This window comes from Cetorhinus maximus, chromosome 15 (genome assembly GCF_964194155.1).
Source record: "Cetorhinus maximus chromosome 15, sCetMax3.hap1.1, whole genome shotgun sequence".
NCBI lineage: Eukaryota > Metazoa > Chordata > Chondrichthyes > Lamniformes > Cetorhinidae > Cetorhinus > Cetorhinus maximus.
The window spans coordinates 75,105,300-75,121,137 of record NC_135893.1 but is presented as its reverse complement, the minus strand read 5'-3'; the positions used below and the strand labels follow the sequence as shown (position 1 = coordinate 75,121,137).

Here is a 15,838-nt window from a genome sequence, read left to right as displayed (position 1 = left end):
ACCTCCCTGTCGCTTGCCATTTTAACACTCCACCCTGCTCTCTTGCCCACATGTCTGTCCTTGGCTTGCTGCATTGTTCCAGTGGAGCCCAACGCAAACTGGAGGAACAGCACCTCATCTTCCGACTAGGCACTTTACAGCCTTCTGGACTGAATATTGAATTCAACAACTTTAGATCTTGAACTCCCTCCTCCATCCCCACCCCCTTTCCGTTTCTTCCCCCTCCCTTTTGTTTTTTCCAATAATTTATGTAGATTTTTCTTTTCCTACCTATTTCCATTATTTTTAAATCTATACCTGTAATGCCCCGTCAGTCTTTCCACCCCACCCCGTCTAGAGCTGTACCTTGAGTGTCCTGCCATCCATTCTTAATTAGCACATTCTCTTAGATAATATCACCACCTTCAACACCTCTTTGTTCCTTTGTCTGTGACATCTTTTGATTATCTGCTCCTATCACTGCTTACTTGTCCCTACAACCACCCCACCCCCAACTTCTCTCTCTCTCCCACCCCCCCTCCACCTTAAACCAGCCTATATTTCACCCCTCTCCTAATATCACTCAGTTCTGTTGAAGGGTCATGAGGACTCGAAACGTCAACTCTTTTCTTCTCTGCCGTTGCTGCCAGACCTGCTGAGTTTTTCCAGGTAATTCTGTTTTAGTTTAACACAAGTGTTCACTGTTGCTTAGGGATCTGTAAATGTTTATAACACGCAACTTCTTACCTTGTCATGAACCTTCTCAGTCAAATCAGCACGAAGGACTTCAGGTTCTGTAATTTTCTCACTACTGTTAGCCCCTAGGGATTTTGTAAGAGCCCACAGCTTTAAGGTGCAGTCCTGGCTACCACTGACTATGAAGCCTTCTTTCAATCTGTAATTAGAAAACCATTGAAAAAAAGCAAGTCAGAACTAAGAATTTGGACACTACGTTGAAGCTTGCAATCTAGTTGTAGTACACAGAAATCCATTGTTAAACAGTAGTCAGATAATAATCAAATTGGAGCATTAACAATCCTTTTTCCACTTTCAACTGATAAATCTATGAAGGTGAAAGCTCCAGAGATGGGATACAAAAGTTAGCTAGAGAAAAAAGTAACATTGCCTCATCATGAAGTGAAGCCTGGAAGCAATGATCGTTCTATTTAAATGTTCTCTCATAGGGAGAACTGTCGTATAAGGATATGGATTTAAAAAAGAATCCTCCTACTCCAATTTAATTTACAACAAATTTACATTCAGATTGTGCCTTTAATGTAAAACATTCCAAGGTGCTTCACAGTAACATGATCAAACAAAATATGACAACAAATCACATAAGGGAGTATTAAGACAGATGACCAAAAGCTTGGTCAAAGTAGGTTTTAAAGAGCATCTTAACAGAGGTAGGGTTAGAGAGGCAGCCAGATTTAAGGAGGGAATTCCAGAGCTGAGAACCTGGCAGTTGAGGGCATGCAGTTAAAAGTGAAGCAATTAAAATTGGAAATGTGCAAGAGGCCAGGATAGGTGGGCATGGCAGAGATAAGAGATCTGAGCACAATGATGAGAATCTTAAAATCAAGCCAAATTAGTAGCGTTTTCCTCACTTCAATTTCAGGCATGCAAGGAATCTTGCAGCAAGAGGGTTTTTGAGGCTTTCATTAGAAAAAACACTTGAACACTTCCAAAACACTCATACCGTGAGCAGGAAATAATACCAACGCAGTGGGCATGTCCTAGACCTTGTGCCACACAATTTACTTCTCCAGTCTCTTTATTCATCTGCCAGATTCGAATGGTTTTGTCCTGAAGCATGGAAGGAAAATGATTAAAAATATAAAAACTATTTGAGTTTGTTTTAGGAATTGATTAATCCCCAACCGAATCTTTAAAATAAGATCAATTTATTTGAAAATAAAACATACCTTAGAACAACTGGCAAATTTGGTGCCTTGCTTAAACACATCCAGGGCTAATACGGTATCTAAAATATAAAAAAAGACTCTCTAACCCGGGGTATAAATTTAGAACTCAGCAGGAAACAAATGCTTTATTTTTGGTCATAACTTTAATGTAGGTTAATTTCTTGTTTTATGCCAAGGCTTTGAACACTAACATCTGCAATATTGGCCTGATCAGGTAATGCTTTCCAGATCATAACTTGTTGCATTAAAAACTCACCTTTTCCCCTCCACTCCCAGTTCTTTTGCCAATTATATCAAATCTATATCTTCGGGTTACCAACACTCATGTCAGTGGAAACCATTATCAAAACCCGTCATAATTTTGAATGCCTATTAATTTTCACTTTAACCTTCTATGTTCAAAGGAGAACAATCCCTGCTTCTCTAGTCTGTCCACTTGACTGAAAGTTTCTCATCCTCGGTACTATTTTACCAGGTCTCCGCTGCAGTCTCTCCAAGGACTGACATTCTTCCTAAATTCTGGTTAGTTACAATACAAAATTACTGTTACCCTCTAAGAATATAATAACCTAGCCCCTCAAATATTTTACAAATTGCATTTAGCACTGCAAAAGCGTATATTGTTTTTCCAGGTAAGTGATATCCAGCTTTTCGAGGTACCAGTGAAACACGTACACCAAGTTATTCTCAAACTGTAGAAATCACTCATCTGTGAACTGACCAGTGGCACATTTTTTAAAAAAAAATTCCTGCACTACTAATTTTTCCGGCATTAATGCACTCTAAAATAATTCATCCTGCTGATTGACTTGAGTTAATATGTTCTGTGGTCAGACACACAAGTTAAATGTTGACTGGAAAATGTAAAAGTATTACTGGAAACTAATCAAAGTAATGAGATGCATCGCTTGTCTAGTCTGTTAATGCAGCAAATTGGGAAAGCACCAACATAACCTGTCATTAGTGTGGGTTTCTCGCCATTTCAAAAGCTCACTGTTCTTCAGTGTAAAACTAAGCGACTGTTATAATTTGATAACACTTTTTAGGGTATACATTTCAATTTATTCACTTGCAAAGCTTGCAACAAAAGAAAGGCTTACGTTTATTTATATAGTACATTCCACAACCTCAGGACAACTGAAAGCACTTTACAGGCAATTAAGTACTCTTGAAGTATTATTATAATGTAGAAAAGGTGACAACCAATTTGTGCATGGAAAGTGTTGATAAAAATCAATCTGATAACGACAAGATAATCTGTGTAACTGATGTTTGGGGAGGGATAAATATTGACCAGGACTCTTACTCTTCTTCAAGCTCATCTTTGCCTGGATGTTGGAGCTGTACTCATCCTTGCCTGGAAGCTTGGCACCGCTTGATTGGCACCTCATTCACAAACATTCACTCCCTCCACCACCAATGCACAGTGGCAGCAGTGTGTACCATCTACAGGATGCACTGCAGGAATTCACCAAGGCTCTGTAGGCAGCAACTTTCAAAGCCACGACCGCTGCCATCTAGAAGGACAAGGGTGGCAGACACATGGGGACACCACCACCTGGAAGTTCCCCTCCAAGCCACTCACTATCCTGACTTGGAAATATATTGCCGTTCCTTCACTGTCACCGGGTCAAAATCCTGGAACTCCCTCCCTAACAGCACAGTGGGTGTACCGACACTACATGGACTGCAGCAGTTCAAGAAGGCAGCTCACCACCACCTTCTCAAGGGCAATTAGGGATGGGCAATAAATGCTGACCTAGCTAGCAATGCCCACATCCAGTAAATGAACAGATGGAAATAGTGCCATGGGATCTTATACATCCAGAGGGAAGACCAGGATTCAATTTAACATTTGACCTGAAATGGCCCATCTTTTGTTAAGTCCCTGAAATGAGAGTTACACCCACAACATTCCAACTCAGGAGTGAAAGCATTACCAACTGGGCCAGGGCTGACATCTGGAAAAATCAGGAAAGGTAGTTACTTCTCTGGAGAAACATTCCACTTTTAATCTGTACTACAGTGTTTATTTTTCTACCATTGATCGCTACAAATGCAGTTTGGAGGAGAACACATTAAGGCATCTGGAGGTGGGGAGAGCAATTTGGCACTCTAATTAACTGGATGCCTGTGAAATACTTTCCCTAAATCAATTTCTGCTCTATCAACAACATTTATATTCTATTGCTTTGTACAACAAGATTTTTCAGGAGGGGTTTCCATCAAAATCAGCTACTATACATTGATCCTGACATCATAATGGACCATCGCAAGGCCATGGTTTGTTAAAACCTAATTGCTGTCCAGAAAACTACTGGGGAAGAAAAAGTTGCCCAGAAGAAAGGACTTTCATAACAACAGAGTACAGGGCAAAAGGCAATTTGATCAATTGACCTGTTCTTATCAACAGACCAGGAGTTCAACTCTCCTGAGAGGTGAACCATCACAGACAAAACATCCACGATATACTTTGAAAAATGTGGGATTCATCACCGAATTTGGAACAGCAATCATTGCACTAATTATAACATATATCTGAGTATTACAACCAAATAGGTTTTCAACAATCAATACATTAGACCCAGGATAGAATTTCAGTTGAGTACACTAAATCGCAATTTTGTACATTATAGTTACCCAAAGAGAAATGACTCAAATGCACAAACTACAAAGTTCGTTTCTGAAGCATAATAGTTACTAAAAGGCTGTTGATTTTTGCACCCATAGATCATGCATCCATTCCAAAATACAGTAAACGGAAAGAATACTTCACCTTAAGGTCCTCTGAATTCAAAATTCACTGTTTTTTTTTTTAAGATGATTATATAAACATAAGACATTGTGATAGAATGGCCCAATCACCCATTTTATTTGATTCATTGGTGGAACAAAATCATTGGTTTTCACAATTGGAATAAAAACACTTGTGCTTATAAATAACTGGAGGCTATTTTCTGGAGTAGATAAAGTTTCCAGGAAGAATGTAGCTGATTTCTGTAAGTTCAGGGCAAGAAGACTAGCAAAGAATTTAGAATGTATCTCTGGGTATATTTAAAATAGTTTGGTCCAAGGATCATGTAACCCAATGTGCAGTTCCACTGTTCAAAATGTTTATATGCCAATGCTAAGAGTTATTAGGAATAAACTGTGGGAATTACAGACATATGCTTCTGTGCTGATCGGCCTTTCTGAAGCCTGGAGCAAAAGTTTAGCTGAAAGAAAATGGGGGATCAGCTAATTTGGGTGATAAAGGAAGGGATGCAATTTAATTTGTTATCCCTGGTCTTAACTGTTTATAGAGTATTACCCTGGTCTTAACTATTTATAGAGTATTACAAAGTATTTGTATTACAGAAGTCCATGCATTTCCCACCCTTCATTTGATTCCATCAGCATACCCTTCTACTTCTTTCCCCAAGTAATTATCCAGTTTCCCCTTAAATACATTTATGTTGATCACCTCAACTATTCCTTGTGGTAGCAAGTTTCCACATTTTAACCATCCTCTAAGTAAAGAAGTTTCTCCTGGGTTTATGGATGCACACACACCCAATAGCACATACTAAATTCTAGAAGAGTTACCTGTGCTCAGTGGTAGCACCCATGCCTCTTGAGTCAAAAGGTTGTTGGTTCAAGCTTCATTCCAGAAACCTAAGCACTAAATCTAGGTTGACACTTCAGTGCAGTATGTTCTGTATTTGACAGTAAACAGTCTGCTATCTCAGACAGGCCTAAAAGATCCCTTAGCACTATTTGAAGAAGTGCACAGACCGGTGTCCTAGCCAATCTCTATACCTCAATCAACAATACCATTATCTGGTCATTATCACATTTTGCTAGTTGGACCTTGCTATGCACAAAGTGGTTGTCACATTTTCTACAAATACAACAGTCTATGCATCAGATGTACATCAATGGAAATCACAAAAACACAAGAAATAGGAGGAGTAGACCACATGGCCTGTCAAGCCTGCTCCATCATTCAATACGATCATGGCTGATCTGCACTTCAACTCCATTTTCCCACTCATTCCCCATATCTCTTGATAAACCAAAAATCTGTCTATCAAATCAAACACTCCGGAATGTCCCCAGGCTGTGGAATGCACTATACAAATTCATGTCTTTCTTTTTTTCAATATGTATAAGAGATTCAATTTAGAAAAGGAGGAGGAGTAACAGTATTTGTTTGGGTAACTAAGATGGTGTTAAAAAATGGGATAGTGGACAATTGTGGTAGTGATGGTAAGACCTTTTTTTAAAAAATGAGATAACACTCCAAGATTGTATTGATCTTTAGTGGTATTTATCAGGCCACGTACAACTGGAGATAACTGGGGAGTCAAAAAGATAGTTAAAAAAATGGATTGGCATAACGCAAATATATGAACTGCAACATCTTGCAATGTAGTGCAAATTAATCTTTTGGTCGAATATTGGTTTGGGCAAACTGCCACATCAAAAGCTTGGCTGTATAACAAGAAAACAGTCAGCAGAGACACTGTTCTAGGACATGTACATTAGTGCAACAGAATAGTTACCAGGCAAAAGTGCTCTCCAAATATTGGTCCCTTAAAGACTACCTCCTACAATTGCTAGAGTGGAGACTTACACTGGGGAACTGGGGATTACCAAAATGACCAAACCAATACAAGAACAAACTCTCCACATTCTCCACTCACCAGTGTGTCCATATAGGATCTGGCAGTTTAACGTTGCAAGCTCAAACACTTTCAGCTGTGGGCTGTTGGTGGCCACCACAATGTGTGTGTCAGATGGCCCGAGAAACTTCACATCCAGCACCTCATCGTTATAGCCTACAAACTAAAGAGAAAGCAATAATCTTAACTCCTTGAAGTACAAATTCATGTAACGTTCTAAAACCTTAGCCAATGGAGTGTTAACTCCAACATATATTTAAACATTGGTGTTCTATGTCCTGTACAATCTGTCCCATCACCATGCTTGTTCAGAATGCATCAAGGTATTCACCAAGTTCTTGCCATAAACGTTTCACAAGCAGCAAGGATGTAATTTGGCCTTTCTTATCGGTGCTGCCAATCCAGAACTAATGCCATTGTCCTGCTCTTTGTCCAAAGTCCTGCATCTTCCTCTGCTTCCCAACTACTCAGATTTCTATTAAAGGATGCAATAGTATTGGCCACAAGCACTTTTTATGATAAAGTCTTTCATGCTCCCTACAAGACTCTGCACGAAGGATTTTCTTCTACCCACACCTTCTTGGCAACAAAGAGCAGTTTGAGAAGATGGAAAAATAGAGTTACACTGAGCTGCTTTCTTATGAAAGTATGCAGTAGTGACTGCAGACAGAAAGGAGGTCATTTTCAACTCCAAAAATAAAGGTGGGTTAAAATATTAAAAATCTGGAACTGGAATCCAATGTGTATCAAACCTACCCACTTCTGGTTTTAATGGGGGCAGTGGGGGAGCAACCAATCCATGCTCAGGTGGTGTGTCAGCTGTTAAGGAGATTGCATGCCTCCAAATTAATAGTGTGGGCGATGAGAAACCCAGCAGGTAAAAGGTGGCAAGGAGGGCTGGATCCATAAATGCAGGTAGAGATGGGCAATAAAAGCATAACTTGCTTGTGATGTTGACATCCAATGAATAAATAAAATACTTTTTTTAACACTTTAAAAAGCACCTTTACAGCACTGCTTGTGGGCCAGGAGGAGCACAGAGTGTTTCTTCCAGGATCAAAAAACAAACTTGAAGCCACATCATCCCACCATGATCTCCAGCAAACCTCCTCCAACCTTGAGCATCCAACCCACCCCCCACACCACAATTACTAAACCAATGCCCTTCCTACTCCGATCTCTGACTCTCCCCAATCTCCAAATCTTTGCTCCAAGATATGTGCATGCGTGGCTGCAATCAGGAATGTACTGCGTATTGAAATAAAAAGGCTGCTCACAACTTTGTCAGCTGATAACTGTTCGCTTTTTCCCTTAAAACCATGTCTAAGCAATGAAACCAGCAATGTCCCAGAAAAAGTGCCAACCTACATTTAAAGGGGGATTGTGTTTTTGAAAATTGTGGAAACAGCAACAACCAATGTGTCTGATAGGGCTTTTTAAAACTGGGAGGTATTTTTAAGTATTCAGTGAGTGTCGGGGTTGTGTGTCAATTATGTATTGAAGTTAATGGAGAACTTAGGAGTCAATTTTTAAAAAAGGGTCGTATGGAAACTGGACTATATGAAACACCACTTAGATCAAAACGCTCACACTGATGCAGTTAAAACCTTACTCAACCAGAAACATGGCATTGGGATTCAGCGTTTATCTGCAGTGTCCGCTGAAAACTGACAGAAGCACAATGCAATGGGGAAATGTCAGTAAGCAAATCCAGGCATTATAAAAGTGCTGAATGACAATGTGCTCCTGGCTATAAAAATAAATACATCTGTGTTGCTGGTACAGCAAATTAACATCTACATAGCAAAACATGTTATTCTTCCTTTCAGCTGCAGGAGCAAGAACTATGTCTTTGAACTTGTACAGTCTATTAATGCTGTAAACCATAATGAGGTAATGGTAACTGCACACAATTCCCAAGTTCAGATGCTGATAGTTGATGAGAACACTAACATTGTTGTGCATAGAATGTTAATTCTGTAAATCACGCTGGGAGCAGAATAATGTCAGCCACAAGACTGTTTTCAAACATTATCCAGTTAAATTCATGTAATGCTCAGAATATTATGGACTGCTATCAAGCAATTCTATGCAGGTCACAGTCTGGATCTACAGAGGATGGTGATGCTGACTTCACAGGGCACAACTATCATGCCAGGGAGATGTAATGGTGTAGCTGCCCAGCTTATAGAGTGCATACCACATGGTATTGATTATACAGACTTTTTAAAAAATTGGTCCACGGCATGTGGACATTGCTGGCTAGGCCTGCATTTATCGCCCATCCCTAATTGCCTGCGAGAAGTTGGTGGTGAGCCATCTTCTTGAACCACTGCAGGCCATGTGGTGTAGGTACACCCACATTATGGTATTTATGTACTATTTACACAATATTTAGCAGATCACCATTTGTTAAGAAGGCTAGGTTTGAGGAATTAGCCTGTATCTGGGAAGTTGCTACACTATCATTCAGGCCTTTGAATGAAGTGGGCTGGTAAATTTGTTGTATATGGTAATTTCTCAGAAGAACATTTACCAGTGGACTACTGCACAGTGGAAGCAATGTTCGCTCTAAATCTTTTTGGAGTGCACAGGAAATTTATTTAAATGTGCAGTCACTTTAAATTTTTCTGTGGTAATTTAAAGGGTCTAACTTGTGCACAGCCTGCACGGGGGTTTTCTGTTTGTTGCATGTCTTCAGAAAACATTGAAATAATAATAAATGATGATCCTATAGCACAGTACTGTCACAAAAAGCTTATCAATCTGCAGTAGCACAGATTGTGCTAGGTGATGTTTTGGGGAAATTGAACTGCGCCCATTTTACGAAGTAGTTGTCTCAGTGCCATTGAAGCTCATCATGAAAAAGCCGATACTGAAAAAACTGCCCAGCCAGAACCCTGAGAAAATATAGAGCGTGAAGCAACAAATAGCATCTCTCGCCAATATCATCAATATAACAGGCATTCTCCTTCATTACAAAACTGTGTGAACATTTAGATGCTTTATTTCAGGAGAATGAGCTGCAAATGAGGCTAGTAGTTGATAGCAAAGCACTGGTTTCTGCCGAATTTGATTACGGCACATAAAACGTAAGTAAACTCATTTGTATGTACCAAGTAGTCTTGAAACTACCAGTGCAAACCAATGGATCAATAACTAATTGTAATTGAAAAACAGCTTACATCTAGCACCTCGTACTGTGGAGAAATAAAAAAGATGAAAGCAGGTGCAATTAATTCATTTGCCAACATGATAACTTACACCCGAAAGAAAGACAGTTTACAGATTTAGCTGGGTTCCTTGATATATGTTGCCGTTTTCAATCCGCCAGTACTGATTGCAGTTTCATGAATCAGACCAAAACCAAGACTCAATATAGATTGGAAGTTACCCAACTGGACCAGTTTGAGGATAAAGTCCAAGCTCACAGCAAACAAAGACGTCAACAGTGACAAAATTAACCATCACTGGAAAACAAAGGGATGGGAGGAATATCTAGCAAAGCGTAAGTGATGTTCAAAAATTATCAACCTTATTTACTTGCATTGTTGTATACATGCTTTAAGGGGTTATTATTGTAACGTAGATGATGTGGAACTGCCAAATACTAGAGCTCATTTTCTTCTTTAGTTAGTGACGTATGCGTAACATTTCCACTGAAGTAAAGTGCTCATTTAGTGTAATACTGTGAAGCATTTTCAATTCATTTATACAATTACAGCAACCCAACAATTCAACGATCTTTAAAATGTAAACTGCCCTTGGACAAAAATGTAATGCTAAGCAGAATTTGTAGGCCGCCCAGTACAAAGCAAGTTTAGATGGAATGTTGCTCCCAACATAACCCTCCCCATCATCACTGTGACTCACCTTCCCACTCTTGCAACCTGTGGCTTTTTCTGAAGCATTTGTCATCTGATAAGCAGCCAAACATGCCCTGTAGATTGCTTGAGGGTGGGAAAAACCAACGAAAACAAAACCACATGCACGCCATGTAGTTAATACTTGAGTCTTGGGGCATTTAATCACATCAAAGCAGCCATACAAATGCAAGTTATTGATGTTGTTGAACGGCACTGAAACTTATTCACTATTAATTATATTAACATTTCAGTGCAATGTTTATTAATCAGTGCAATTTTATGATGGGGATGCGAATAGTAGGGTTTGTGGTCAAGGACATTTTTTAAATGTTCTACTTACCTGACGTTCGAGCTTTAGAGTGCATAGGTCGTAGGAGAGAATGTTATGTTCAGCAGTTACAGTGGTTAGCTTCCGTGTTGCTGGGACAAGCATGCAATGGGTCAGAGACTGCTCATCAGAGTCATCTTCAGTTTCTTTCTTAGGTTTACCAGGCACGCACTGTGAGTAAACGCATCTTCCAGAATAAGCATCCCAAATTCGAAGAATCCCTTCAGGTGTATTAAAAAGAGAAGTCACCAATTTAAACTGCATGAATCAAAACAGGTGAAAAGTCATTTAAGGCCAAATGCCATCAACAGTGACAGTGCTAGTGGAGGAATGTTCATTGTGCTTGTTATTTTGGATGCCAGAGCCCAATACAATTGACTTTAAAAAAAAAGTATAATCTGTCAGCACCATCATTGTCAACAACTATCACTTGCAGAACACGTTTAATTTAATTTGGAGCAGCGGCATCCAGGAGCCTAGGTGAGGCCTATGTGACTTAAAGCACAGCAACCAATGGCAGCACGTTGAGAGAAGCAATGTAATCAACTAATGCCAGAGCAAGAAAGATCTACGGTGAGATTGTAGGAGGTTGCAAAGATAGAGACTGGGAAGGTCATGAAAGGATTTAAAGTCAAGCATGAGAATTTTAAATTCAAATCAACGAGAATAATGTGCAACTCTCCTCTTGTCAAAGGAAATCGATGCTAGTTTAAAATTGATTGATGGAGTTTTGTTAGCCTAAGATGTTAAGGGATACAGGGCAAAGGCAGGAATATGGAGTTATGTTGCAGATCAGCCAAGATCTCAACAAGTAGTGGAACAGGCTCGATGGGCTAAATGGTCTACTCTTCCTTTGTTCCCATCAGTCAACAAGGACAGAGTGACGAATGAGCAGACTTGGTGTGAACAGATTGAGAACAACAGTTTTGGACGAGTGCAAGTTACGGATGGTGGAGGATGGGAGGCTGGCCGGGAAGGAACTGAAATAGTTGGAAGTCACAAAGGCGTGGATGAGAAATTACAGCAGAGAGTGAGAGAAGCAGCGTGGCCTTTAACAGTGAGACAGTGAAATGAGCAGCCGGACTTTTAACAGAGAGAGAGTGCGAGAAGAGCAAGAGGCCATTAAAGAGCGCAGAGAGAGAGGGGAAGAGACCATTAAAGAGCACGGAGAGCAGCTGATTGCTGAGTAGGATTGGTGAGTATCTCTAGTCTTTAAAGGAGAAGTAAGGTCTTCAGTTTGTGTTTAGATCTCTAGCCTTTTTTTCTTAAAAATAGCTCGTTAAGTATAGGATCGATGTTGGTGTAAAAATATTACAATAAAGTATAAAGAACAAGGGATTCTTCAAGAGTAAAGAGCAGGGACACTAGAGCAATTAATTACTAAATTAAATAAAATACAATAGCGATGGCAGGACAGGTGATGTATTGCTGCTGCTGCAGCATGTGGGAGAGGCTGGACACGAAGGTGATCCGGAGCAAACACATCTATAGTAAATGTTTACAGCTCGAGGAACTTCGGATCTGAGTTGAGGAGCTGGAGTCTGAGCTGCAGACATCACGCCACATCAGGAAGGAGGAAAGTTACCTGGACACTTTGCTCCAGGAGGTGTTAACACCCCTCAGATTAGGTCATTCAAATTTGGTCTGTGATCAGGGACAGGAGGGTGTGACTGCAGGTGAGGCAGATATGGGGGCCCAGGGGGTAGCGTTCAAGGAGCCTCAGCCCCTGCAACTGTCCAACAGTTATGACGTTCTTGCAAGCTGTGTGGACGAAAACGGGGACTGTAGGGGGGATGACTGAACTGACCACAGCACCGTGGTACAGGGAGCCATTCAAGTGGGGGAGGAAATTGGAACTTAGTAGTGGTAGGGGCAGTATAATTAAGGCAATAGATACTGTTCTCTGCAGCTCTGAGTCCTGAAGGCTGTGTTTCCTGCCCGGTGCTAAGGTTAAGGACATCTCCTCAGGGCTGGAGAGGAACTTGGGAATTGGAGAGGAGGGATCCAGCTGTCGTCGCCCATGTTGCTACCAACAACATTGATAGGACTAGAAAGGGGGTTCTGCTGAAAGAATTTGAATAGTTAGGAGCTAAATTAAAAAGCAGAACCTCCAAGGTTATAATCTCAGGATTACTACCTGAGCCATGGGCAAACTGGCATAGGGTAAATAAAGTCAAGGAGTTAAATGCGTGGCTCAAAGATTGGTGTGGGAGGAATGGGTTTCAGTTCATGGGGCACTGGCACCAGTAATGGGGTAGAAGGGAGCTGTTCTGGTGGGACGGGCTTCACTTGAACCGCACTGGGACCAGTGCCCTGACAAATCGAATACCTAGGGCTGTAGAGAGAGCTTTCAACTAAATAGAGGGAGGAGGGTTCTGGAGAGGGGATACATATGCTTACAAAGCAAAAGGATATGGCAGCTTTGCAGGGCAGCTATTTAGGTAATGATATCCAGAGTGTGACAGGAAGGGACAGAGTGTACAAACATTTTAAAAAAAGCAGCAAATAGGATCAAAAGGGGGGGGAAATGGTAAAAAGGCAAAATTAATGACTCTTTACTTAAATGCACATAGTATTTGAAACAAAATAAATGAATTAACAGCACAAATTGAGGTTAATGGATATGATCTTATAGCCATTATGGAGACGTGGTTACAAGGAGGTCAGAGCTGGGAACTAAATATTCAGGGCTATGTGACTTTTTGAGAGGACAGGCAGGAAGGAAAGAGTGGTGGGGTAGCTTTGTTAGTATGCGATGGAATAGGAAAGATAGCAAGAAATGACCTTGGATCGGAAGATGTAGAATCCACATGAGTGGAATTAAGAAATAACAAGGGGAAGTTGACAATGGTGGGAGTAGTCTATAGGCCTCCTAACAGTAGCTATACTGTAGGACAAAGAATAAATCAGAAGATAATGAGGGCATGTAATCATGGGTGACTTTAATCTTCATGTAGATTGGGAAAATCAAACTGGCAGAAGTAGCCACAAGCAAGAATTCAGATTATATTTGGGACAGTTTCCTAGAACAATATGTTATGGATCCAACCAGGGATCAGGCTATTTTGGATCTGGCAATGTGTAATGAGGCAGGTTTAATAAACGATCTCAGAGTAAAAGATCCCTAGGAAACAGTGACCATAACATGGCAGAATTTAGCATTCCATTTGAGTGCGAGAAACTTGGGTCGGAAACAACTGTGCTAAGCTTAAATAAGGGTAACTACAAAGGAATGAGGGCAGAGTTGGCTGGAATGGAGTGGGAAAGGACTTTAGCAGAAAAGATCGTTGATGAACAATGGCAGACGTTTATGAAAATAGTTCATGACTCACAACAAAGATATATCCCAGTAAGAAAGAAGGATTCTAGGAAGGGGATAAACCAACCATGGTTAACCAAGGACGTTAAGGATAGTATCAAATTGAAAGAAAAAACATACAATGTGGCAAAGATTAATGGTAACCCAAATTATTGAGAAAATTTTGAAAACCAACAAAAGATGAGCAAAAAAATAAATAAAGAGGGAGAAAATAAACTTTTGAGGGTAAACTAGCAAGTAATATAAAAACGGACAGTAAGAGCTTCTTTAAATATATAAAAGGGAAGAGAGAGGACAAAGTGAACATAGGCCTCTTAGACAACAAGACTGGGGAGATAATAATGGGGAGCCAAGAAATGGCAGCGGAGTTGAATAAACACATTGCATCAATCTTCATAGTAGAAGACACTAATAGCATTCCAAAAATACCAAATAATCAAGAGGCAAGAAGGGTGGATGAAATAAATACAATAACTATCACTAGAGAAAAAGTACTAGGGAAACTGATAGGGCTAAAGGCTGAAAAGTCCCCTGGATCTGATGGGTTTCATCCTAGGATATTAAAGAAAGTAGCTATACAAATAGTGGATGCACTGGTAGTAATTTTCCAAGAATCTTTAGATTCTGGAAAAGTCCCAGAAGATTGGAGAACAACCACTGTAACATCCTTATTCAAAAAGGGAGGGAGACAAAAAACAGGTAACGATAGGCCAGTTAGCTTAACATCTATCATTGGGAAAAAGTTAGAGTCTACTATAATGGATGTGTGACAGCAGAGCATTTAGAAATACATAATATAATCAAGCAGAGATAGCATGGCTTCATGAAGGGGAAATCATGCCTGACAAATTTATTAGAATTCTTTGAGGTACCACCAAGCAGAATAGATAAAGGGGAACCAGTCGATGTAATATATTTGGATTTCCAAAAGGTGTTTGATAAGGTACCACACTTAAGGCTACTTAATAAGAGCCCATGGTGTTGGGGGGTAGTATATTAGTATGGATAAAGGATTGGCTGACTAATAGAAGACAGAGAGTTGGGATAAGGGGGGCATTTTCAGGATGGCAAACTGTAACTAGTGGAGTGCCACAGCAATCAGTGCTGGGGCCACAATCATTTACAATATATATTAATGACTTAGATGAGGGAAGTGAATGTGCTATCACCAAGTTTGCTGATGACACAAAAATAGGTGGGAAAAAAAGTGGTGAGGATGACACAGTCTGCAGAGGGATACAGACAGGTTAAGTACATGGGCAAAAACTTGGCAAATGGAATATAATGTGGGAAAATGTGAAGTTATGCACTTTGGCAGGAAGAATAGAGGAGCTGAATATTATTTAAATGGAGAAAGACTGCAGAAAGCTACAGCACAGAGGGATTTGGGAGTCCTCGTGCATGAATCCCAAAGAGCTAACATGCAAGTTCAGCAGGTAACAGGGAAGGCAAATGGAACGTTGGCCTTTATTTCAAAGGGAATGGAGTATAAAAATAGGGAAGTCTTGCTGAGACTATACAAGGCACTAATTAGACCACACCTAGAATACTGTGAACAGTTTTTGTCCCCCTATCTAAGGAAAGATATAATGGCATTGGAAGCAGTCCAGAGAAGGTTCACTAGGTTGATCCCAGGTATGGAGGGATTTTCTTATGAGGAGAGGTTGAGTAGGTTGGGCCTGTACTCATTGGGATTTAGAAGAATGAATGAGAGGTGACTTTATTGAAACATAAAACATTCTTAGGGGGCTTGACAG

At 40.2% G+C, this 15,838-nt stretch overlaps 1 protein-coding gene across 1 annotated transcript in view; it reads right to left on the bottom strand.

Annotated features, from left to right (window-relative positions):
* tbl3 (transducin beta like 3) overlaps nucleotides 1-15,838 on the bottom strand; it is a 64,940-nt gene that overhangs the window by 31,123 nt on the left and 17,979 nt on the right. Inside the window, exons 10-14 of the mRNA XM_078558662.1 lie at nucleotides 10,775-10,983; nucleotides 6,590-6,731; nucleotides 1,905-1,963; nucleotides 1,679-1,785; nucleotides 727-874 (exon numbers count right to left, since the gene is read on the bottom strand). Coding sequence (XP_078414788.1) covers nucleotides 727-874; nucleotides 1,679-1,785; nucleotides 1,905-1,963; nucleotides 6,590-6,731; nucleotides 10,775-10,983 — 665 coding nt within the window. The remainder of the gene's footprint in view (nucleotides 1-726; nucleotides 875-1,678; nucleotides 1,786-1,904; nucleotides 1,964-6,589; nucleotides 6,732-10,774; nucleotides 10,984-15,838) is intronic.